Source organism: Pygoscelis adeliae, unplaced genomic scaffold, assembly GCF_000699105.1.
Source record: "Pygoscelis adeliae isolate BGI_AS28 unplaced genomic scaffold, ASM69910v1 Scaffold143, whole genome shotgun sequence".
Lineage (NCBI taxonomy): Eukaryota > Metazoa > Chordata > Aves > Sphenisciformes > Spheniscidae > Pygoscelis > Pygoscelis adeliae.
The window spans coordinates 25,183-51,779 of NW_008824405.1; the positions used below are offsets into that span (position 1 = coordinate 25,183).

The 26,597-nt window shown below is 39.0% G+C and overlaps 1 protein-coding gene across 1 annotated transcript in view; it reads right to left on the reverse strand.

Moving 5' to 3' along the window:
• The window catches only part of ANK2 (ankyrin 2, neuronal), a 329,331-nt gene that overhangs the window by 18,822 nt on the left and 283,912 nt on the right, over positions 1-26,597 (reverse strand). Inside the window, exons 32-37 of the mRNA XM_009320420.1 lie at positions 25,666-25,762; positions 20,713-20,941; positions 18,075-18,200; positions 15,755-15,877; positions 14,149-14,181; positions 11,322-11,343 (exon numbers count right to left, since the gene is read on the reverse strand). Coding sequence (XP_009318695.1) covers positions 11,322-11,343; positions 14,149-14,181; positions 15,755-15,877; positions 18,075-18,200; positions 20,713-20,941; positions 25,666-25,762 — 630 coding nt within the window. The remainder of the gene's footprint in view (positions 1-11,321; positions 11,344-14,148; positions 14,182-15,754; positions 15,878-18,074; positions 18,201-20,712; positions 20,942-25,665; positions 25,763-26,597) is intronic.

Sequence of the window (26,597 nt, forward strand, 5' to 3'; positions counted from 1 at the left end):
ACAGGCTGAGAAAAGTGGGTAACTGAAGAGAGGACTGTAAGTCCCCAGGTTAAAAAAAAAAAAGAAAAGCTTGATTTTTCAAAAAGCACAGGACTATCTACATTTTCCATTTGAAAATCAGGCTTTCATGTGAAAATCTAAACAAGGACTGAAGTGCCTACGGTGCCTATTTTGGCCAAGCATTTTATTCTAAAACTTCGTTCTAACATTAAACTGAAAACTTTAACTAAGACAAGAGCCATAATTTTCCATGCCTCCTTAGTAAATGCCAAGGTTGAAGAATTCAGCCAGACTGGTGCTTCTAATTACGTTCTTTCTGTTGCAGGGAAAGTTCTGTTCAAACAGTCCATATGGCACTTCATATTATGGTTCGCATTTGAGAGACTGTTAATTTAAGTGTCTTTGACCCTTTCAACTAGGGAGTGATATAAAATACTTGAAATGAAGGCAAGGAAAAATCAGATGTTCATTCGCCAGTCTTCATTTATTTTGGTAACAGTGAGACTGGCTGTTCCTCCCATCCCCAAAGCTAATTTGAGGATGGCAGAACTTGAGTTTTGATTTTCCCTGAATGCACACATACATCGCGATATCTCCGATTCAGAAAATTGCTTAGGGTTAATGATATATGCATGTTTCATTTTAGCTACTGGATTTCCATCATGGCTACTCTGTAGTAGCACACAAGTGGGCGAGAGGAAAACCAAACACCAGAAAACTTGTACTAAAGTTACTGGTGACACAGAATTTTCTTGAGACACAGATCATCAAAAAAAGGAACATGAAAAACTTAATTGTTTAAAACTTCTGCAGATTTATTTGTGTAACAACTCAAAAGAAAATGAATTTGCCTGTCTCAGTTTCAATCAATGCCCAAATATTTCATTATTAGTAAAAATTAATAGTTAAGAGTAGGGCCAGGGAAAGCCAAAAGCCAAAATGTGCATGACCTGAGCCATCAGTTTAATGGTAAAACAATACATATTTTTAGAAGTGTTTTTGTTTATTAAGGCAACACTTCCCATAAGCATTCATGGTTTGCAATCTTGAGATTGTTTCACAGACAAGAAAAATACAGACACAACACAAAAAACCAAACACAGCTCACAGGGGAAAAAAATACACAGCTAACCACCAAAAGCTTAAAAGAAAATGCCACACACATTACACGTGTATACAAACATACATACACACACACGCCCCAAAGAAAACAGAAAACCGAAGAGCTTAATTCATGACATGCGTCGCACAGGGAATCCCAGTCGTTGGCAAATACCTTCAGCATGGTCATGGACATTTTCATCAGGGATACGTTCAATCTGAGTCTCTACAGACTCATCCCAAATGGGTCTGGTGTCAAAGATGTCTTCAGGAACTGACTGCTGAGTCTCAATGGATGGCACATTTTCAATAACTGAAACTTCTAGGGCACTACTGCTTTCATCATCTGAAACTAATTCTTGTTCTCTCTCTGACTGCGTGAGTCTTTCCACTAATTTAGAAGCTTCATCACTAATTTCTTCAAAGAATTCTATGGAGTTTTTGTAAAGGTCAAAAAAATGTTCCTTACTTTCTTTTGTGGGACTAAAAGCACTGCGGGAGGCTGTAGTGCTTCTGCTTTTAACTGGCAACCGTGATGAATATACCTTGGGTCTTGCTGTTGTTGCCTCATCTGAGTCTAGCTCAAGCTTCATCTCTCTCTCCCTCTCCCTGGTCTCTGCTTCTGCCTCAGCATAACTCCTAGCTTTTATTGAACGTTTAGTCTTTGGGTCCATGGGAATACTTGCATCAGATTCAGATTTACTTCGGTTATCTTGTTTCATAGGTAGTTTGCTTGTCATGTCAAGGGCTTTGGGCGACTCTAGCTTGCGGAAAGATGTGTCTGTGTATGTATATTGTTGTTCAGCTTTTTGGAAAGCTGCTTTGACAGGAATTTTAGACTTTGGTTTGGCTTGGTCATCTTTTCCTTCACACTGCAAGCTGTCTAGGAAGCCATCTGTGGGAAGGCTCTCATTTTCCGATTGTTGCAAGGATTGCGATGCAGCAGCAGCTGTTCTTACAGGAATTTTGGATTTGCTTTCACAAGAAGGCACTCTCTCCATTAGAGCAGTAGGGATTTCAATCACAGATCTCTGTTCCTCTGGTGAAGAGTCTGGGGACTCATCACCCTGTTCAGAACAAAGTAACCTAGGGACTTTGGAAAAATCTAATTCATCTTCTACTACAGACTGCTCAGGAGAGATAGGGCAAGGCACCTGACTGCTATCAACCATGTCAGTCTCCATTCTGGAGAGGGGCTCAGCTTCAGAGGCAGCAGTTTCTTTCTTTGGTGATTTTGAAGAAGCTGAAATACCCATTTTAATTGGAATTCTGGATTTAACATCTGCTTTTGTGGTGCCTATGCTGACACCTTCACCTGTCATTTCTTCTGATTTATCACTAGACTCAGATGCTGGGGGTGAATATTTCAATGTGTCTTTTTCTTGTGTATCCGAGTCCTCTGATTCTGAAGGTGAAAATGGATCTGGTGGGCTCTTCAGCTTAGAAGATTCCACCTCTGCCACTTCTTTCACTTCTTCAGATAAAGAAACTTCTTCCTGAGGCTGCTGCCCCATTTGGAAGAAGTGAAAACTTTCATCTGGATAGTTCCTTTTGGTCATGTCAATGGCTCCACTTCTAGTCATTTCAAACAACTTGCCTTCCTGAAAAAGAAAAGGATTTTGTTCACTGAGTGGTGTCCCTTCTTCGGTGGGTGTTCTGGCTGGTGTTGTATCAGGTGTTGTGCCTTGTGATCGCCTGTCTACCATCAACCCAAATATCTTTTGTTCCTCTTCTTTCACCCGAGCTTCAAAAGCTTCATCATCTTCACGTATTTCACTCCACATGTCAGAATCCACATCAGTTTTAGTGATGACAACTTGACTGATCAATTTCCCCGTTTCATCTCTTACATCCTCAAGAGCGGATTCAGCTAATTTTGTGGAATCTGATGCTGAAGACCCTTGTGACATTTTCTGAAATGCATCCTCTGGTTTTGGCTCTATTTCCATATATACTTTCTCTGAAGAGTGATATTCACTACCTGTGTCTCTGCTAAGTAAAGCTTCACCAGTCTCATCTTTTCCTTCTTCAGTAGGATAGCTTTCCCTAGATAACAGACTTCTACCAGATCCTACCTTACTTTCAGAGTCAGGAAAGAAATGTTCAGAAGACACATTTTCATAAGGGCTTACTATATAAGGAGCACTTTCAAGTTCCACTGTTTCAGTGGTAAGGGATGAATACTCTGCTAAGGGTTCCTCAGCATGAATATCTCTCTGAGATGTTTCAAAATCTGTATCTGCTTTTCCCAAATCACTTCCCAAAGCAGAATGGTCAGTGGTATCATCTTGAGCCAGTTTGCCATCTTGTGGTACAGAGTACTCAGTGGTACTGTGTCCACAAGAACTGTCATCTACTTTCTCAGACACAGCTCCTGTAGAAATAAGATCTGCGTGTGTTAACAATGCAGTGGTTTTGACATCTTTTTCAGTAGTATCATATTGCCGCAGTGTTAGTGAAGACTCAACATGAACTTCTTTTTGAGAACTGCCACCAGTGGAATGACACAGAGTACCCCCAGACTGTGTGACTGGGGCATTGGGACTAACTGTCTCACTGTCATCTGTACTGTCACATTTTGATTCATCAGTTTCTGCTGATACACAACCATCGGAATGACAAGTGCCTGATTCTCCTGTGGGAGTCTTACAGCTGCCCCCAAGGACAACTGGTTCCTCTTTGTCATCTTCTGTTGGCTTATCCTGTTCTGCTTTAACTGCACCTACCCTGACAGAGCATTGTTTTGAATCAATGGGTTGAAAACCTGCTTCGTCAGGGCTAGAACTGGAGTCAATACTGGGCGGTAATGGTGAGGGTGGCTGCACCCGGATCACAGGCTCCATTAAGAGGCCTGAGTCAGCTTCTTTTTTTAGCTGAGTCAATTCCGGCTCACTTTCTGAAGAGGAAGAACTTTTTCTAGATTCGGCTGCAGACATCACAACTGTAGGTGTATCTTTTTCTTCTACAGCTGTTGACCCTGGTTCTTCAGCTTCACATGCAGCTTCTGAATCAGCAACTACAGAAGATTCATCTTGCTTACAATCCTTTTTGTAATCTCTCTTCTGTTTTGCTTCTTGTTCTAATTCATCAAACATTTTGATTTTGGTCACCATTTTAAACATCTCCTCTTCAGGGGTGAATCTCTTCTTTGGTTCACTTTCTGAATCATCCTCTGGTTCTTCACTGACTTCAGGGATCACGGCTGACTTTGGTATGTTTGACAGTGCCTGCGAGTCTGCTGTTTTAGGTGTGATTTCGTAGCTAATTTCTTCAGAACTAGGAGTCTCAGGTGAAAGAGGACTTTTCCCTGAACTCTCCATGAGGGATGTTTGCTCTAGACTGTCATCATCAGCACTTCCCTCAGGGTCACGGAGAATCCTGGAACGCACCGATGCCAGCTCTGGGCAGGTTTCTCCTTTGCTAAGAACAGACTGAAGAGGACCCTGCCCCAAAATACCAGCCTTCACTGTTTGTTCTACAGGGCTACTTTCAAGGGAATCACGGCAGGGAGACTCTTTCATAGGACTGGGCTCCAAAGAATCAGGCGTTTTGTGTGATGAGTTATCTTCTAGCACTGGGCTTGCTTCCAGGGAGTCTTTATGACTTATAGCCAAAGAGTCATCTGCAACTGGGCTAAAGCTTTCACTATCATGGCTAGCAAGTGAAAGTTCCAATTTCTGGGGACTTCTAACCACAACACGGCGTTCACAGGTTATATCTTTTTCTTTCTCTAAAGCAGTGTCATGTGTTTCAGAAGACTTAGTTAAATGTGCAGTGGTTCTGGATTCTTTATCCCTGCTAATATCTTTCATAATGGAAGCTGAGCTACTTTCTTTAAGTTTATCAGCCTCTTCTTCAGAGGCTGTAGGTACAAGCTCTTCTGATACATGGTCAGAATGAGACTTACTAGTCTCAGTAACAGCATCTAGCTGTCTTTCAGTAATACCTTTTTCATCTTCCTTTGGAGAGAGTTCCTTCGGAGAACATGTTTCTGCTGTTGTGTGTGCTCTAGCTGCTCCTTTAGCTTCTTCAATTTGCCCATCAGTTTTCTTTGGTGAGAATGAAAGGCTTTCAGGGCTTGTTTCTGGAGTCTCTGCCAGGCCCTCATGCTTATAACTTTCCTCAGAGCTGATCTGAGGGGTTCCGTCAAGTAGGCTACCTGGAGAATCAGCCACACCTTCGTGTTTAAGGCTTTCTGAGCTCCCATCAAAAGCAGCACTTTGCAGAGAAAGAGCAGGAAGGAATCCATCTTTCACATACTCTGTGGGAAAAGCAACACTGAAAGGACTGGTCAGTACTTGCTCCAAGTTAAGCTCTCCCTCCTCTGTCGCTGAAAGGTGTCGGAACTGTTGATATTTGTCATTATCCTCCAGTTCTTCTTTAATGACATCAGAAAAGTCTGTTGAGGTTTTTCTGTCCGGGCTGATCTGGAAGTCAGTATCTCCTTGGTCATCAGAAGTCCTGCCCTTCACAATGGCTGTATCTTTGGTACTTTCATCATCAAATACTGGAGGGAGAGGTTCAGTTGGTTTTTTGCTGCTCTGCTCTTTTACCTGGTCTTTGCCCACAGCTTTCTTGGTAATTTCGACAGTAGAAATTTGCATTTTTCCTTTTTTTGATTGCGGCTCTTTCTCCGCTTTTAATATCGTGCTTTGTTTGTCCTTCTGTTTGTCTGTCTTGTGGCTTGATACTCGCCTCGTTTCACTTTGTGAAGAAATTGTTTTTCTCCGGGTTGTTTCCTTCTCAGGGAGCGGTTGCTTCTGTTTGACAGATTTGTGCTCAAACAGTCCAGATATATTCTTGGATGGGTCTTGACCTGACTGGAAGGCTTTCATCAGTTCACGAACTGACATGGTCTCTTCAAGTCTCTCTGTCTTAGAAGAAGGTGAAACAGGCGGTTGTGCTTTGTGTGCTACCGGTTTTTTGGCTTGTACTGGTCTTTTAGAAGCCTTTTCAGCAGTGCCTTCTCTTGTTTGAATTCTGACAGGTAGTTTTGACCGTATTTTTTGTTCATCTTCCACTCGTTTCTGAAGAGCTTTAACTTTATCTTTTATTGAGCCAATAGGAGTTTCCTCTATAACAGGGGATACAGCTTTAGCCTCAGGAGCAGCTGTCAGCGTTAAGCCAGGTTCCTCACCTAGTGACTCATCTGAAGTGAGCTTCTTTAGTCCTGGTTGTTCTTCACTGCTGTGCATCTTGCCTTCCTTTTGCTTTTGCTTGTCTCTTAATTTTGTCCTAACTGGCTTTTTAATTTCTAAGGCTGGCTTGTGTTGCTCTTGCGGACTTAGTGTTTCAGTTGTTGGAGATTTTTGTCCTTCTTTTTCAGAATCCCTGCTTATTACTACAGCTTCAAATCTCTCTTCTACTAAGTCTTCTTGTAAGGCTTGTGGCTGCACCTCATGAAGAGAAACATATGTTTTTAAATCCTCTGTAAGGTAATCTACCATTCCTGTCATGTCTGGCTTCTCCATTTTTGTTGTCCCTTTGTCTACCCTGACTTCTACACAGGTAGGTTCAGTGACTTCTAAAGGAGCATTTCTTCTGGCCTCTTCAATTTCTTCATCACTGACAATGACCCATTCTTCTTCTACAAGTTCTTGTTTGGAAGGGGACTTCGGCAAGACATGTTCTTCTCTGGTACAGGATCCACCTCTCAGAATTTCATTTACTTTTTCTAAGTCTTCTTTCACTCTTTCAACTATTTCAAAAGGCTCTCCTGGCTCTTCTTCAGTGGGTTTTCCAAGATCTTTCACTTTAATGGAGCCTGATTTATCAGAAGGGTCAGTTGTCAAGATGGCAGTCATTTTGATCAGATCTTGTTTCATCTCAGAAACTTCAGACAACAGGTCTGGACTGGCTAGTACAGGGACTTCATTAACCAGATGGCTTTTCAGGATAGATGTTTCTGTAGATTCTGTCTCGTCATCTTTGATGCGAATGAAAAACATTGAAAGTAAAATGGAAATCAAAAATAGAGATTGGAAAATGTAATCAGGACTGAAAATGACAGTCTTTGGTTGCAGTGGTAGGAAGGTCAACAAAATGGGCCGGGAATGGTGGATCCACAAGATCTGAGGGTACAAGAGCAAAGCAAAGCTAACGGGGGGGAGGGGTGGGGGGAACAACTGAAAAGGAAAATGGCAGGAAATAACTTGCTTAACTTTATCAATATGGCACAACCACACATACATTGTCGAAGCTGTAACAAACCAAATCAGGACACCACTAAAAAAAAAACCAAAACAACAACAACAAAATTTAAAATTAAAATCAGAAGAAACACAGTGAAGTTACACAAAGATAGGCATCTCAAGATTGTTCAGATGTTACAGATCAATGCTCAAATAAAAATAAACAAGAAAGAAGGGGGAAAGCATTAGAACTGATTGAAAGTCGATTTCCTCTAAGAGAAAGCCAGTGTTAGCAAACTGTCAGAGTAACATTGGGTTAACATTTTTTTTTTCTTAATGACCAAAATAAAAAGTTAAAAGTAGTTCTGCAGTAATCTAAGATATGATCAAATATGTAGAGATCTGAATCAGCTGCAAACCGGCATTTCATCTAAGGGGATTTCACACCTAAACAATGAAACAAACATTCTTTTGTTTTAAGAGGCATGGTCCTTTCCTTGGAACATCCTCATTGACAACTAATGAATTGACTGAGGAAAGAGAAGACAGAGAAGAAAAGGAGAGATAATAAGAAAAAACTGTGAATCAACTTAGAAGTGATTTCAAAGTTTTCAAAAATGTAATGTATGGCAACCAAAAATCAGAGACAGTCACACTAGACACATACGTACAATTCATGTAAGGCAAGTTATTTCCATGCAAAGCAAAGGTGTTGCAAACGCTGCTGGGTATGTAGCTTCAGTTAAAAAACAACAGCTCTAAAAATTAATCATATAAATTAAAGATACATGAAAATATCGTGAAACATACTGTGGTGAAATATTTGCCTAATCTGTGCAATCAATATACAGTAAGCTGGATGTAGGTAATTCCCATTATGCCGTAACTGCCTGCTGGGAATATTTAATTTCATGAAGGACTACTAGAAAATGTATATTGAACAGGATGAAACATTGGAGGACTGAAGCAAGTTATGAACAGAATGCAATGCTTAGAAATGATAATTGTACATTTTTCTTTTAAAGGTAGTACATCACATAAAACTTGACACATTTCTGCACCCCAGTCTAAAAGTAGTAACGCAAATAAGGAGAACCTAGGCAATACATAATTATCTGCAATTCTCTGTAAAAAAAAAATCCATTTTGCTACACCATTCTCTTGTGCGTAATGAATGCTAAATGTTTGTGCTGTACATTAATTATAACCAGATTGCTGGGGGTGATTTTGGTGCTGAAAATTTGGTGCTTTGGTGCTGCTGTTTTTCGCGTGAACTGTCCAGTGCATACTGAAATACAATCTAGTAATTCTGTAGATTTGTAATACATATTTTCATAAATGTGAAATGGATGACTACCTCACTGGCCAGAGTCAAATCAATTAGCCTGAAGCAAAGAAGCTCCAGTGGGAAGAAAAACGCAAGTACTATCCGAACGGTGCGTGGCTGGTAGCAAGAATGCGTGCTGGGGTTCTCTGTGGCCTAGCTAGTTAGCAGAGCGAGGAAGCTGTGGTAGAATTACTACTTGAGAAAAATAAGAGAACTCCTAAACTGTCAGGAATGGTCAACAGCTGTCAGTAAATGCAGCTGGCAGAGTGCAGGACAAGGACCTTTTAGGATAGGCAGTGAGGTCATGAACGTCCCAGATCAGTACTCTTTCCTGCCGTGTTACAAGCTTTTGGCAATGACATGGCTGGCCTCCCTCACACCAGCACTGAAGCGTTTCTAGCTTGTATCACAAAGCTGTTCATTCTGCCAAGGAAGGTGAGTGTAGCACAACTGTCTCGGTGGCTGCTCTGTCTCTCAACGTAACTTTGAAAACCAAAGTGTAAATGTTTTGTTTCTAAGAATAATTATTTAGATTAAGTAGAACAGCTGAAACAGAAGACGCTGATAAAATCTCTCCGTTTATTATAGTGTTCTGGAGGTTTTGTTGTTTGATTTTATCACTTGTTTCTTTTCTCAATGGGAAATTGTTTCGGATTCAGCAGAGTGGATCTTGAAACTAAATACCTCTGGTCGCTAAGCTCTTCTGGGTCATGTTCTTGGCTTGCCCTCATTCTTTTGGATTCTTCTCATGAGAGCTGTTTACTTTACTCTTCAGCAGAGCAGGAAGGAACTGATGCTATGGCCAAATAGTAAAGTCTCTAACACTTTTCAGAAACACCAGTTCTAACCCTGGTTCTGGCTAAGACCTTTAAGGTCTATTCATGAAGGTGAATTTGGCAGTATTTTGACACGGGTGAGATCTTCTGCGTCGTCTCATAGATCCATTTCCCTTTATGTAAATAATTATTCCCAAACCAAGGACATGCACATGTGAGTCCTAGTCCTTACTGAACAGTACAACTACTGGGCCAAAAAATTATGCACTTCCGTATTACCTCATTGCAATTAAAAGTTATTTAAACTAAAGAAGACCATTAAGCAGAAGTATAAGGGAACTGGGCTAACTGCCTGAAAAGAAGTTGCTTGGTTGTAAGTATATTTTCCAGCAATTTGGGTATCATGATGCGAGCCATCTCAGTGGTCTTCAAGCAGGCACTTGTTGGTCTTTTTCGTGTTTGTTAATTATACTTCTAATGATTCCTGGGAACAGTATTTCTCTCTCACTCTCCTGCTTGCAGCTGTTCTACCTGATCCTCAAACTAATTCTCCATTAAGCCAAAGGAAGAAGTAGCAAAACTAAATTGCTATCTGACTGGTATTTTCGTCCATCCAGTATGACAGTCACCAAAAATTCTAGCTCTATGCTATGTTGAATTTAGATGAGTCTGTGATGGCCGCAACTGAGCAACCTCACCAAACCTGCATCCCGCCACCTTCCTTAGGGTGGGTGTACTGCACTGAGTAAATAATTATGTGGCAAGGGGAGCATTCAAGCCCTTTTTCACCTGTATGTTTTACTGTTCTGTTGAATTCACCTCCCATTTCCCATGGGCAAGGTGAGTCAACTGAAATTCCACTCTGCTGGCTATAGTATGGTGTGTCTTTTCCACCTTGATGAAATTGGTCGTCCTGGTGTAAATAATAATGAATTAGAGCAAAAAGCTGATGCTAATCATGTTGTTATACTATGGTACATGGTGAATACTATTTCCCACTGTTAGTTTAGCTATTTTGTCACCGTGTTATTAGCTATTTTGTCACCCTGATGTATTCTCCAGATGAAGCATTTCTGCTTTAGACACAGGAGGTTATAGGGGAATGATCATCCGTTTGATCTTCAGGATCATGGTGCTGTTGTCTTTCCAATTAAAACATGTACCTAGTACATCAAGAATAAATAACCCTCAAAATGCAATGCAGATAAGAAGGCAAGACATTGCATTTTAAACTGTAAACAAGACAGAAGTCATTCTTTTCCTAAACAGATTTAAGAAATCACTGCATTTGAAAGCAGTTCTTATTAGAGATACTTTTCAGACTGAATGTATATTTGTTTGATTTGCATCTTCATTAAAGGAGATCTTTGGCATTGTGAACCACTCACCCTCAGTTTCTAATAATAATGGCCTGATTCTGGGTATACAAAGGGTATATATGCCGTACCAAGCGTAACAGTCATATTTCCAGTCATATTTCACCACAGTAAAGGGGCGTGGGGGGGGAGAAGGGTTAAACAGCCTGATTACTTTGGACAGTATCACCTTTTTGCATGGATGTATTTCATGAGTTTAACGAAATATACTGGAGTATTAATTACGTTTTCATTAAAAGTGATACTGTCATTTATCTCAAACATGAGGCAACAATGTGTGTTAACAAATGGACAAAACAAAAAAATGGAGGGATGAGCATTCATACAAGCAAAATAGCAATAGCGGGATCACTAGGGATGTCAAAGGAAAGTAAATGCTTAGATGAACTGTTTTAAACTGTATTACTTGTTAATTTATACATTAAAATGTACTTAATTGGATAGCTGCTTTGGTATTAAATTGTTTTCTATTACATTTTTAAAGTATCGATGTTATTAGCAATAGCAGTTAAAGCTTAGCTCTCTTTCATGCTTATCTTTATTCTTAACCATCTTCCATACAAACTGCGTTATAACATTTGGAAAAAAAAAGAAAAAAAGAAAATCTTACTTTTTTCTGAAGTCATATCAACCTGGAAGAGAAAAAAGGGGGAAATTTAAAAGTTAGAATATAATCAATACACAGAAAGTCACTAGTGAAGTAGTACAGGTTGAGTCAAATCCGCTAGATGTATGGAGACACACAGATTCACTGACTTAAATGGAACCAAGAATGTGTTTAAAATAACGGTAAAAGCATGGCTTAATTTATTTAGTGTTTCTAATAACAGAAAAATGGTTACTTTGCTATAGTTATGGTCAATAGTAGATGCAAAATGTTGCAATGTATTTTCTTTAAATGCGACCAGCAGTATAGAGGACCCAGACCTTTATATTACTGGGTATGTTGTTGCATTGTTCTTCATTTATTTCTTCCTGCCTAAAGCAAAAAAGTCCAATATGGTCACCTGAAGGCCTGTGTCCCATCTGCAAGGCAACTAGTATGCTTCACACGTAGTTTCATTGTACATCTTCATTCTGAGATCACGGTTTGCATTTTTGCCTCTGTCCTTTGTGATGGTGAAAAGCAGGTGCAGAAATGGCTGCAGACTTGCTGCTGCCTAAGGCAAGAACGAGGACCTGATGCCGCTAATAGCTATTGATACCTCTAAATGGAAGCAGTGATGGCCCTCAGAGGCCATCTTTTGGATTTTTCAGAGTGTATTTGGGTAGAGATTGAAAAAGCCATATAATTTTACTGTTACTCAAAAGAGAAAACAGCCCTTGCCAAAAAACAATAAAAAACCTGCAATGTCAGACTATGAAAATTCAAGAAGCAAATTTTTGAAGTTGCCTTGTAGTTTGATGTTTTTCCAGTTCTACTAGCACAATCATTTGTCCACACGAGCAAAAACAGACTTCTGTTGTGTAAATTTGGATATATAAAAGTATGCAAAGTTAGAAGTAGCACTAAACATCTGATTTCCTATACAAACTTGTGGTGGTAGGATGACTGTGAGGAATGAAAATCCGCTATGCAGTACTGTTGATACAATATACTGTGTATGTTAAAGCCCCCAAGATAGTTCTTTAGTGAGTGTTGAAAAGGTTTTACTTGTTTAAAAGTATTCTTTATAAAGATAAATGCAATATATTGTCTCAGGTTAAGACGTTACTGAGTCTTGCTTTTTCACAAACTGAAAATGAATACAAGTAAATCACTGGCAACACTTACATGTTCATACGTGCCTTGCAATCATTTAGGCTCACATTATTAAACTTAACACTTAGCAGTGTGTTTTATAGATCCATAATAGTATGAATTCCTCTGATGCACAGATCGCCCTACATGGTAACCTAAGATCCCTAGGACACTTTAATTCCCCTTACTTTAAGTTCCTCCAAATCAGCCTGGAATTATGACAGCATAATAATCAATATTATTTTAGCCATCAATGAGCTTGTCTTTTTGTGCTTTAGTTTCTCGTATAAAAATAGAAGTAGTCATCAACGTGTGGAAAAATAATTTTCCAATAGCCTTTACACTGCTTTTACAAAGCATGGATTTGTTAAAAACAACTTTTGGGGACTTCACTGGGAATGCATAAACAGCATTACAGAGGCTAAAAGAATTAGTTTCGTGCTTTTGGTACAAAACTGAATGATCACCTGACAAGAAACGTTACCTTCTGAATGCATATAATGGGAATTAGCTTAAAAACTTTGGCCATGTTTTCACTTGCCAGCGCCTATATTTCAGCACTGAACTAGGAGTGGTAAATATTTCTGTAATGGCAGTAGGAAACTGCAATCCGTGCAACAAAACTTCTGAACTCCGTTTTGCAGTTCATGGAAAAGATGTCCATCGTCTTTGGGGAGCAGGCTGTTCTCACAGTGCTGGCACTCTTACTTGTTTCCAACAGCTGGACATTATCAAAATGTGGGGATGCTTTTCTAATGTTACTCATTCATGTTGGGGTCAGACCTTAAGAAACATCTATAACCGCCAGAACGGGGCTGAGAACGTAGCGGGGAGTTGGCCACACTTCTCCATCAAGATGCAGTTCAGTTTACGCTAAAGATGAAAACTCCACACCTTTTACTTGGGGTAAACTTACTTGTAACTTCTGGGTTAACACTGATTCTGTACTGGAGTTCAGTAATCCAACTCAGAAATCTGTAAGATCCAGTCTATTGGACGTTATAAACGGACAAGATTTGGGAACTGCAGCCCTTTCAGGTATACAGGTAGTGCGTTCAATTGCAATCTGGTCGCAGACTCCCCCCAGCAGCGGGGAACTCGCTGATGGAGGTAACCGTTGTATTTAGGTCTGTTCCTCTGCCTCCGTTTCCCCCAGCCCACCACCACTAACTACAGGAAGCATATTAAGACCGTGCTTAGGGGTACTAGTAAAAAGTATACTATGCCAGTGATCCACTGGTTCTGAATCCTTTAGACAAGTCTAGTAGCAACGCTACGTTATTTTTAGGATGCGGGATGGTTCTCAGAATCAGAAAAAACAATCCCTTTTTGTGCTGCAGAGAATAAAGCTTAAAGCAATACACTTGTATGGCTTATTCTTGAGCAAAATAATTCTTAAATTATTACGGAATGAGAGCAAAATGAACTATTATACACCTCCAAAATCAGTGCATCTGAATCAGTAAAACTTTAGTTTTAACATAGAGGAAGTTAAACTCAGTAAATTCCAAAAGTGAGCCTGTGCAAGATCCTTGTAAGTGCAGTCCTCTTCACTGTCTTTGTAGCACTGAGCTAATGATTGATATGGCTGTTTCACTACAGATTTAATCTTCCAAGCTATATCTGTTAGTTGTAGTAGTTAGTATATCTGTTAGTAGTATGCATAAGAAATAACGTGCTGTTATAGCAACATTACCTCTTCTTCTTGTTCTTGATCTGATTCTGATTCCTTTCCGTTCCAAAATGCCATGCAAAAAGAGAAGGGAAAAACAGAGCAGGCAAAATGCACATTTTTTAGAAGAAAACAGTAGGAAAAAATAACTTCTGACAACGTTTAACAGAAAAGAAGAAAAGGCAGTAAGTTTCTGCAATTGATTTCTCATGTGAAAAAGCATCAAAAATCTAAACTGTCAGTTTAAAACATGAAAAGCTATAGAATCAAGCAAATTACGAACAGAGAAGTTGCTTCTGGGTGTTAGACTTCTAGTGATCCTTATTTGTACCAAAACTTAAAATATATACATGCTTTTGCACCCATAAATTAGCATGAGTAAATACTTAAAATAGTTAAGAACATTACATATTTAAAATTAAAATATGTTGACATGTGGTATTTTTAAATTATACAAAAATACTATAAAGAAGATTATATTGTATGCTAAAAATACTGAGAAAAAATGAACACCAACAGGCAAGATTTTGGGCAAGCAGCCTAATACATTCCTAAAAGGCATGCAGCTCTGACAGGGACAGTAAAACATCCGAGTTATCACAGAATAGCAATAAACTGACCCTTTCTAAGAAAACAAATGCTTCTTAATATCTGATCTCACTTAAACAGAAATCAAGGGCGCTCCCATGATTTATGAGAATTCAACTGGTCTCAATCTTGTTATTTATAAATACTAACTCATACTAGAGTTTTCCTCTCCTTTTTCTGCCCTTGATATCGGACCATTTTCTTCCCCAGGCACATTAATAACTGTTATAACAATAATCTGAAGAAAGACCATTTACACGATGTGACGTACTCATAGATTCTTGAAAGATTTGATCAGATGTAGGAAGAAAAGTCAGTGTCAAAAGTCAATGTAATATTAACATCTAGTCTAAGAAAATATTTTTGACGCTGCTATAAACTTTCCAAACTCTAGAGCTCGTCTGCTACATTTTTATCACTATCACCACAAATAAACAAGGCAGTTAGCTAAAAATGCTACTGCAAAGCCCATTAACTTTCAAATTGGCAAATGAAAAAAAATGACAAATAATTTTCAGTCCTTCTGTAATTCTTACCTTAAGAACATCATATGATCTACAGACATTTTCCTTACACTTTGTGAAACAGGTATGAACGGTAACTTCATTTCCAGAGAGGTGTCACAAGACACGGTTAGACAGTGTGGGAAGTCTTTGGTAAAACAAAAAAAAAAATAACCTAGAGGTACTCACTGAGTCCCAGAACTGTCTCACCCCTGAACAGAATCTGGGTAAAACTTTTGTATGAAATAAGATTAGCACAGGTCTTGTGCAACACCAAACAAAACCAGGGGAGCTATGTAGCGCGAACTGGATTTTCACCTCCCTTCTGCCATCTCTTCTGAGTCCTCAGAAAATATTCGATAACATCTTTGAACACTGGCATTAAGAGTAACAAACCCAAGAAACTGAAAGCCCTTGGGTGGTATTTATTCTTCTTCAAAAGACCTGACTACAAAGCTTGAACAATATTTTGCCCTCCTACTCATTTCCTGTTTATATTATAATGCTGATGACTGTAGATCGGTGTAATTTCACAGTACCTTTGTGTAAATGGGTAAAGTGATGTTTAAATTACATATGGCTTGATGAACGAGGCCTCTTGTAGATTTTGGCTCCTTCATGAATGATAATCGTCCACAGGGTTCTTGGGTGGTATCTCGCACCTGGTAGAGCAAACATACAGACATTTAATCTGTTATTTTGCTGTTTTGCTGTATGATCTACTTGTGCCACTCAAAACCATGTAGCAGAAAGAGGCTAGATGTGGGAGAAAAAGTCCACGTAGGCAAAAATAAGGTGTTGTCTTTCTTTTTTCCTACTTGTTTGTAAATGTACGTATGGGTGTATTTGTGTGTCAAAGCAAAAGACACAAGCTTACACATTAGAAACTTGTTTACAGAAGGCAGTCCTAACGCTGTAATCACAGTCTTAAAAGAGCAGAGACATTCCAGTATGATTGGGCTTGTAAGTGATAACTTACAATACCTATTTTTCACTGAAACGGTCCCCAAACTTTATGGTCATTACAGAGACTCATTTTGTACTAGGTGACAAAAGGAACTAAGTCGTTTTCCCCCATATGGCAAGAATATGTATTTACACTGATGTTAGCGATAACTCTTTGCTCATCATTTTAGTATTAAATATTGTGTTTGTTCGTTTGTCTACTCTTTTGGCTGAGTGCCTGAAAACAGCGGAAGATTACACTTAAAATTTCTTCTCTTGCAAAATGTTTTCTCAAATGTATTGATAAATCCTAGTCTTAGAATTAAGAAATTTGCTGGAATATATTTATAGGTGTGACCATTATTATCTACAAAAGATACCACATCATACCATACTTTAAGATTTTGCAGTGAAACTTAGAAAAATCTCTTTCACGGTTGTTAGTAGAAACAACTGTTCTAAGTGTAAGCACTTAGAACTTAAGATACTGGTGATGTAGTTTTAGCTTTTGTACATAATGTCAGGAGGATTACGTACGATATCACAAACGAAATACAACGGAAGGCATTACCTCATTCTTAGTTTTCTGAACTGATAAAATGACACAATTAGAGACATGTGTATTAACTTTATCAGATTGAAAAGACTAGATGCGAAGACACACACGTTTTTGAACGTATTTCGAAAAATCCATCATGGAGAAAAATATGCCAAGCCAAAGGTAGGTGGTGGCATAAAGTTTTAAATTAAAACAAGCTTACAAAATATTGCTGGAAAGGCGGGAGAGAGTTTAAAAGTTGTCTAGCAGCATACAGCGAATTTAACACAATGAGGGAGTGGCTTGATTTTCTCCACTTTTTGGATGTTTCCATTCATAAAGCATTTCTCTAAAACTGTTGCATGTAATGGTAATAGCGTACTCCGTTGTAGTCGGGATGTCCCAGTAGAAGGAAAAGTTTGTGGGAAGAGGTTTGCAGCGCCCTCTGAATCTCCCTCTCCAGAAGAGAAGGTGGTGGTGGCTCGGTGCCAGCAGCCCTCTCTGCTGCTAGCACAGACCACAGTGAGAGCACTTTTCTACATGACTTACTGCTCCCTGCGGATCTCGTGAACGGCACAGATGAGCCCCATGGCCCATGGCGTTTACGTCACTGGCTCTGTAGCTAAAGTATTAGTTAATTTTGGATGAACGGAGTCTTTTTGTTTTGGCTTTTGTTTTACACTCCTACTCATGTAGAAGTTTTTAAAATAGAATAGCACAGTAAAATACACTACAGGGATAAAATTAGGTTACAGTTGGGAATTTATCAAAATTAACTACTTCCTTTTTCCTTTGTTCTCAAAAATATGGTAAAATCATAACTTGAAATATCCAAAAAGGAGCCATGCTTTTCTTACTGTACGCTCAAGGAAGTTTTGCATTGCTACTGAAGGGAGGATGATTGGTTGAAGAACAGTTATATCTGTATTTACAGCCATATGCATATTTACAAGTGTAGGGTACAATGATCATATTTTGATAAGATTTCTGCCAATTCTACAATGTTTTCTGACACTTTTTTGCAGTTCCCGCATTTTTACCTGCAATATATTGAACCATGATACAGAAAACCAAACAAGATCAAACTTGATCAGCTCTTTAGATTATTAGGTAGAGAACAGGATTCCTAGAAGTACCATTTTGGTGTCTGAAAGAATGCTGTGGACACATAGCAGAACACAGGCACAGATAATTATATTTAGAGAAAAAATTTACTAAATTTTAGGTAGCCACTGCTGGTTGTTTTGACTACCCAAGTCAACATTTAATCCATTATCATAAAATAATTTGGAACTGTTCAGTCTGCTAAGTTTATTGTATACTCAGAAGTAGGCAAAAAATAAAAATACAATCCATAGCTCATATCACAACATTACCTTAACAAACAGAGGAAGTCTATTTTCTTTGAAGGCAAAAAAACTGAATATATGATGTTGCCCACTCTTTGTTAGTGGCACCAAATTGCCAAAGCAGTCAACATAGATGGGTTTTCCTTCTAATACCTATTGGAAATGAAAAAGAAGCAAAGCAGCAATTAATCACAGTGAGGTGGTTAGGGTGTCTTCTTAAGCATAATTCTACAGTACTTTCGATCAATTTCTTAAATTGCTAGGACTTGTCAGCATTTACAAGATTTGTTATGTACAGTTAACTAAAATCTGTGGAAACATTTCAGATTATTAAATTCCAAATGGGATACATTGTTATTTCAATAACAATAGCGTGACACTATAAATGACAAAATGAGTATTCAGTGTCATGAATCTGGGCAAATTCTCAATCTATATTTTAATTTGGATTTTTTATTGGCTCTAATTTTAGCATACGTTGCTAACCTGGCCTCACCGTAACAGTCAAAGAAATATTTTCTTCAGCAATCAAATCAAAAGTCCTTGTTTTGACTGGTAGGAAAATAAGCCAGTCTGGGAATATCATGAAGTTGCAGAGGACCTTTTTGCCAACGCAAAAACTTTCTAAATTAGATTAACTATGTGTTAGTTAACACATAGTCTGTTGCAGCAGGCAAAGACAGTGTATATCAGTAGATTCTATTTATTTCAGCTGGATTTGTAAAAGCTTTTGAAAGTCAGGCCTCAAGTAAATGCCTCTCTGAAATGCCTATATAATGATACTGCCTACGTCTTTGGATTGCTATTGTTATGGCCCCTCCACACGTTTAAATCTCAGCTTACCAGTTTTGGAGATGTTCCCTTCAAACTGCCAATACATTAACGTCTCATCCTTACTTCCCAGAAATTCAGCCCTGTCATTCAGTTTTATAAGCCTGTACTTTATCTAGCTGCTCTGCACAAGAAATGCCTGCCAGAGCTTCAGAAACAGCGAGGACAAATTTCTTAAAGGTGGGATTCTCGTGGAAAAGAGACCATACTAAGCAGAAGAATATGCCGTGCATGTAGTTAAAGAACTTTCAAGTTGTCATCCCTTCTGAGGAAGCTGACAGAGCCAGAAAAAACTGCATTTAGCAGGCAGTTTGCTGGATTCCACATAGAAAAGCTTTTGCCTGCTCAGCAACAGATTTAATTTTTTTTTTTGTAAAGCAGAATATTAACCAAACCTGCTAGTTTAATTTCTTGGTGTGCAAAGAAGCTGACAAGACGTGACTGCTGTTGACTGCCTTTTTGGTTGGTGATATTCATTCACAGAGTTACTGGAAGTTGAGATTTACCTGTCCTTTTTGGCTTTGACTATCTCCCCTTTTCTCGCAACACCCACTTAGTATCAGGCTCAGGAACGTAACAGTTCAGTAGAGAACACCACCCTCAAAACTCATCTTTACCCAGACATTCCTCTAAGAGGAAGTCAGTAACTAAAAAATTCAAGGTGTCTCCTGGCAGTTTGCTACAGAGCTAGTTAAAACTAAGTAATCGCTGTGGACCACCACAGAAATGGCTATGGGGTACTTGGATTGAACTTAGGGCTAAGCCTGCATCCATAGTACTTAGTTTTAGGCTAACTGAGGAAAAAGTCCATTCACAACACCTATCCTCTACCTCTCAGCTCGCTGTTGAGTGACTTAAGTCTTTAGCCTTGCTGTGCACCTGAAACCCCAGCCAAGCTACGCAAAATTATTACATACTATTGCATTTTGTTTAATAAAAGCCATGGGCAATGTCTCCTGCTTGCATAACTAGCCATCTCAAATAGATTTCATAATACGTAGTTGGCAGTAGCTGCTCTAGTTCTGAATCTGAATTAAAGAAATGCTGACCCTGACACCAGAGAAAAAGAGGACAAAGAACCTGAAACTGAGGGACTAAATGGTAACCCCCAACATCATTTTATTACCTGATTTCCTAGCATAAAATCAGTCCAGTTTCTAAGTACAGCTGTTTAACAGGTCCACCATAAAAAAGCATCTTGGGAAACCAAATTCTTTCAATTCAGTTTTGTCCTATGGGTTTTCTAAGCCTTAGTCCCATAACAGAGAGCTCAGACTCAGCCAGCCCACTTCCGTATTTACGATCTCCTTGAACCCAGCTTAAGGTTCCTGCTACCTATTTCTTTAATTGCCGAGGACTGCCCTGAGAACACACTGGATGTCCCATTTGAATGCCGATAATGCTACGGAGAAAGCAAAAACCGGTATTACCAAAGTCAGACAGGGAATTCCTTTCTAACTTCTGATAACCAGCTGATTGGATTTCCTTGCGGGTGAAACACACAATTACCTTCCACCTTGGTAGATTGACCCAGGAAGACCCAAATGCAGTCAGCTGAATACAGCTCACCTTGCCACCAGCCCTGTGGACTAAGAGATCGGCAATTGCCAATAGGGAATAGGATTTCATCACTTGCATCTGGCAGCTGCTTTTCCCTGACATCTGACAAAAGTCAAAGTTTCCATCTTATCATGACGCATGATACTGCATCATGTCAGTATTTGTTGGCACTATTATTTTTCAGTACTTGTGGCAGACAGAAGGCAGAAAAACAGACAGCTTAAAAACAGACATTAGAAAATGGAGAAAACTGTTTAAGATTCTTGTGCAGTACCTCTACATCCCTGCTTCTGGCAACTTCAGCAAAATTTTCTTGTTGTTCCAGAGTTTTATCCACCTTGTCATCTGTCATGCAAAAACATCTTAACCGTGCTTCAATGGGATCATGTGATTTGGCAAACACCACAAATTTGGCCATGTAGGGGACACAGATAATCTCTCTGTACACTTGGGAAGCAAAAGTAACAGATTCTTGTGTCTGTCGACAGTCTATCAACCAAAATCTGTAAAAGAAAAGGAAGAGTTGTGTCATCAGCACAGAAAGATTGACGCAAGAAAATGATGTATTTTCCCATTTTGGCAGCATTAGCTGGTAACCACACCAATTGTACATGACAAGTCAGAATAAAGTAAAAAAAAAATAGTTACCATTTGGGAAGAATAGCCTAAGAATGATCGTGGTACCCCCTATGCATTAGGGAGCACGAAGCAAAATCAACAGGGAAAGCATTTGGACCAGAACTTACTCTCCTAAATGCCAGACGCATAGAGTCTCCTGCTGCACAAATTCCAGGCCATGGTTTGCCTTTCTGAGAAGATCTCACTCAGCTGGAAGCTTATTTGCTTCCAGGTACATGACTGGCTTTTAAAGGCTTTAAGAAGTTCACTTGTCCTGTGGCAGACCATCTCATACATCTTCTCTGAAGATTTAAATATATGAACCTTTTCATATTTTTGTGTTTATGAAATATATACATTACATTTATAAGTATGTTTATAATATTTAAACAATTATTGATGGCTTACCAAAATCAAGAAATTCTGGAAATTCATCACAGTATCCAATAAATGCTTTTTCTTCTATTCAAAAGTTGGCTATGGCCTAAACTTTGTTTTCATCTGAATTGATTCCTTATAGTGAGAATACGTGATCAAATGTTTCCTGCCTTTCACCAAGAAATATCTCTTTGCCAATAAACTCAGTGGTCTCTGTTCTCCATCGCGTTCAACAGTTTCTGATGATGTTTGAAATAGTGATTGATCTTATCACTATTCTTCTAGAGCTGCCCAAAAGGTCTCTGAATTTGTTCTTGTTTATCACGTGTCATTATTTGATTTCTGTGCAGAACGTAAGTGTACTGGAAGTGTACAGTTCAGATTTACCCCTATCTGTGACTCTGCAATATGTGCATTTGATCTAGAGAATAGAGATATGATCCATTTAATCTAGAGAAATACAGGTTCTTTTTGACAGCTGGTTGCTGCTAAACATCTGATGATGCGGAAGAGAGTAATGTCCCATAAAAATCCTACTAAAATTGCTTGTACCTAGTCATATGCCGAGCCTGTCATTTCTCTTCCAGGTTATGACTAAATTGTTAAACTACAGAGTGGGCAATTTCATCCTTTTCTCTTTAGCCCCCTGAAATCTTCCCAGGCGTTGTACAATTTCCTGTTTGTTAAGTGCTGGACACATCAGTATGCCACACGCGGGTGTCAGTGAACTAACTGTGTACAAACTTCTGACGTGACAGAGATGCTGTGAAAGTTTCCTGACTTTTACTGATGAGAACAGGGGACTGAAAGGGCTTTTGGCATGTGTTGCTAATCCTTCAGTCTGTTCTTGGACCTCCGTCTCTAACAGGTGAAATATAAAGCTGCCTTGCCCAAAATGCTCGTTTTTCTTCTACCATCTAGCTTAAAGGTCAGCAGTACATTCCTTACATACAATATCAAAAACTGAGGGTCTTTAGGTGAATGTAAGTGATTCTGTCCACTGCGTAACATGGCACACAAAATCAGAAATTATTCTTATGCGAATTTAGTGAGGGACTTCTAACTTTGATTTTGTGGTTTTTGTTATGCATATTGAAGACCAGTGATATAGATATTTCGGTATCTGAGCCATACTGTATTTTGAAGGCCCTGCAAGTAGATGTGTCCGCATCTGATTCCTACTACCCTTGCCTCGCAGAGGCTGTGATCACCACTGACTGACTTTTCATCGTGGTTTCTAACATGCCGTTTTACTGACAGCATCTTTCTAATGTATACACTGAATCTTCTACAGCACTGGTTCCCAGTCTGTGACACACGTACCGCAATCAAACATAAACATATTCAAAGCAACAGGCAAATACTACTGGAATAAATTACTTCCTCTGCAGGGTGCGAAGCCAGGAGCTGCCACTGCTATCTCATTCAGGTACCACCACGACAGAGAAATCTTTAAGATTACAGGGTAAGGTTGGAAGTTGTCTGATTTCACTAACATAATTATTACAAATGAACGTCTGCCTCTTATGAAGTACTGCTAGGGCACGTGAATTGAAACAAACCACCTCAAAACTCATCAAACGTACACGGTTACTTAAGACATACCACGGATATTGCAACTCAGGTCTAGAACTTCAGCTGCCAGAACAGGTCCTCTTGTGTCAAAAATGACCCTCCTCTTTACTGAAAACCACAGGTTCTTTGCCCTTTCTTTGGGCCATTCAGGCCGGGACAACATTGCCCAGTAATAAAAATTTACAGAATTTCCTTATACCTTTGTCAAGGCAATTGAATTGTTATTTCGCAAAGATAACAGCTTTCACTTAAAATAATTTTACTTCTACTCCCAAAATGCAACAGCAGAAACGCACCAAGCATTTTACAAGGAGTAACACGTATTGCCTTCCTTCTCAGATACCACTTCATTTAGCTTCTCTGTGGAGCTAATGACATTTCTTTTAAATAAAATTCACTAGGTGGGTGGAAAGCATGCTCGAGTTTGACACCCATAGGACGGAGACGGAAGTCATGAGAGGCCAAAGACACCTCAAAAGCTGATATAATCTACAGGGGACTTATTACTTACTGTAGATTACATGGTATTATAGCCCACAAAGCATACCTTTCAAGTGTGATTTCTCTGGTCTTACTCATCTGCAGTTGAATAATAGCGAATTTCATGCTATGCTTATCTTTAGAACATTTAACAAACACACTGGTTAAAAAACAGGCTTGATGACATTTGCAAGAGAGAAAGCATGTTTGGTACATAAAGGCTCTGAATGCTGATACCTTCCTTTTCATGTGTGGGAGAGTTATGCTATGCCGGACTCAAACTGGAAAGGCTATATCCTCTGAGAAATCACCATATGCTCAAATGATTTGCTGTCATACACCAGGGGCTAAGAAGCCCAAACAGACACTAGATTTTTAAAAAAGCTGCAGCTCAGGAAATGGAAAACAGCTATGCCTCAAAGTCTGCAGTTTAATTCGCATGTATTTTAGACGTGCGAATGTATGTATCTCTTTCCCAAGCTCATTTTGGACAGAATTAGTCTTACGAATGGGAAAATTGCTCTCCACCATTAATGATTTAACTGTCACTATCACTAGCAAACAGTCAGGCATCAGCTAATTCTCAGCAGATGCACTTTAGACCAGGGCACAAGTGAAGAAATTCAAGTTAGCTTGTCCTTCAGTAAAGAAGGTAATTAATTCTCTGACTGTAAATACATGAAAAATCTCATTTTCTAACTTTAACAGCATTTAAAATTATGTTTGGGTTAAAGCAGTCTGTTGAACATTCATTTAGATTAAAAAGAAGAGGTAGAACCCATTAAAATCTCTACATGGGATCCTGCCTATAACACAGAACATTAGCAATAGAAATAAATTTTAATGTCATCATCAGGATTAGGAAACATCCACTACTAATACGGACTGTAGTTCCATAAACTGTCACCCTCGTTCTGGCTGTATTTCATGTGTAGCCCTGCTGGGGACTTGACAATTTTAGCGACTTTGAACTCTCAAACTTTGCATCTGGTCTCCACATCTAGTTCTTAAATTAATCTTTAATTTATCCCTTTAAACAGAACACTTGCAGGTAGCAGATGAGAGCTAAAACACACTTTAAGATCTCCCTCTTGTGGTCACTGCCGTTAAAGAAAAATGTTCAGCTGAACGGAAAAGAAATGTACATAGGCAAAGCATCCAACTTGATGGGAAGAAAGCCATTTCTGAACTGAGAAAGTATGGAAAAATAATACTTTATTTCACCTAATGTTAAAGTTATACTGTAGACTGGACTGCAAAAGTTGAACTCATTTATCATTGAATAAATGACTTCATTAAATAGCAAACCTAATCTAAATAGTAATAACTGCTCTGGATACTGAATGTTTGCACTGAAGGAAATTCATTGATTTTCATGGGCAACTTATCCAAGATTTTTGTAACTGTTTGCTAGACTACACACCCTAAATTAAATACTTTCCAGGTCATGGACTGCATCTCCTGTTACAGAGAAGGAGATTTTTGAGCATTTCGGTGATATAAATCATGGTGAGTATACAAACTAAAATACATACATAAATACATCATATTAAATATGAAATTCTGTTTTCAGAAAGACAGCAGTTCAGTCTCATCACAAGAACAGATGATTGGAAGAGATTCTTCTAGATCACAGTTTGGTACACCTACAGGCCTTTCTGCTTGATTTCTCATTTGTTGGATATTCTGGAAGTAACATCTTTTCTAAGATGTATAATGAGCTACCCAAATAAGGGGTTTCCATGGAAACTTGCATAATTCTGCATCTGGGAGAGAAGGGGTATTGAAAATGAAACCAGATTTTTTTCTAACTCCCTGAAAATTGAACTGTCCCTCAGATTACTATTTCAGAAAAATGAGTATGTCATTAATTCATTTCTGGGATCGTAGCAGGTGCTGACTGCAAAGGACTAACGTCCGAGATAAAAATGACAAGATCATCCATTTCTTTCCACAGCTAGTAAGGAGTGTAGTGCTTACAGCTCTCGTACGTCATCTGTCTGGGCTAGGAGGCTCAGGGCCTCCAAAATACCTGGCCAATTGGTTCACAGCATAGACAAAATATCTATGTTCCTTCCACTATATACACTAAAAGAGTTTAAAGGAAATATTTGTTGAAAAATTGACAAGCACTTGAAAGTAACACTGTAAAACTCATGTTTTGTTGTAGAGGTACCTGGCAGACACATTTGTTGTGAAGGAAACACATTCATTAACAAATGTCAGCGGTGTTGTTCCGGTGATGTCTTCCCATTGGGCAGGGGTGGTTCCTCCTGAAATGATAGAGAGAGATTTAAAAAAAAAAGATTAAAACGAAGCAAGTCTGCGACTTTCTTGCTTCTAAGAAATATTTCACATTCTTCTGAGTTTTTAATCGCTATGAAACCAGTAATAATCCCAGACACGCCGTCTCCTTAGCTCCACGTTATTCCACTAATGCTGGACCTTTCTCAGGGTTTCCCCTGAGAAAACAAAGTGCCCAAATGATTTTCAAATGATGAGTCCTGTAGCACAGCTCCAGAAATGTTAAAAGAGGCTAGAATTTTTGGGGGAGAGATGTAATTTATTAGAAATTACTTTTGTTCGTTCTAGACTATTCACATATGCGGGGCAAAATTGGCCCAGATATAGTGCAGTTAAACCTATATTGTTACACTTGGGAAACAATAATAATGTTACCAATAGTGACAACTACAATTTATGATTTCTATAATCTACTTCTTTTTCAAATAATTCAAAGACTCAGGTCCAGTATGTACATAACTAAGAAATTGCTTTTGCACCTTGCTATGAAAACCTATGAAACAATCTCTGTCTGACAAGCTCCCTGGGAGATTTTGCAGTTGAAATGAGCACCTCCATATCACGCTGTACAATAGACAGCCTTCTGGATTCCTACCAGTCTATTAAGTGTTTCAGCCCTCTTTGTCACGGACGTTGCCAGCTCCCTATTTGGCCCATGCAGCTGAAAATGTGGGCACGATCTGTCACCCTGCGGCTGCGTTTTCAAGTTCTTCAGTACATGTCCCTGCCTCACCTTTTGGTGAAGAACATCCAGTTGGTTTTCCTTAAAATCACACTGAGCTTCCAGAGAACAGAAATAGACGT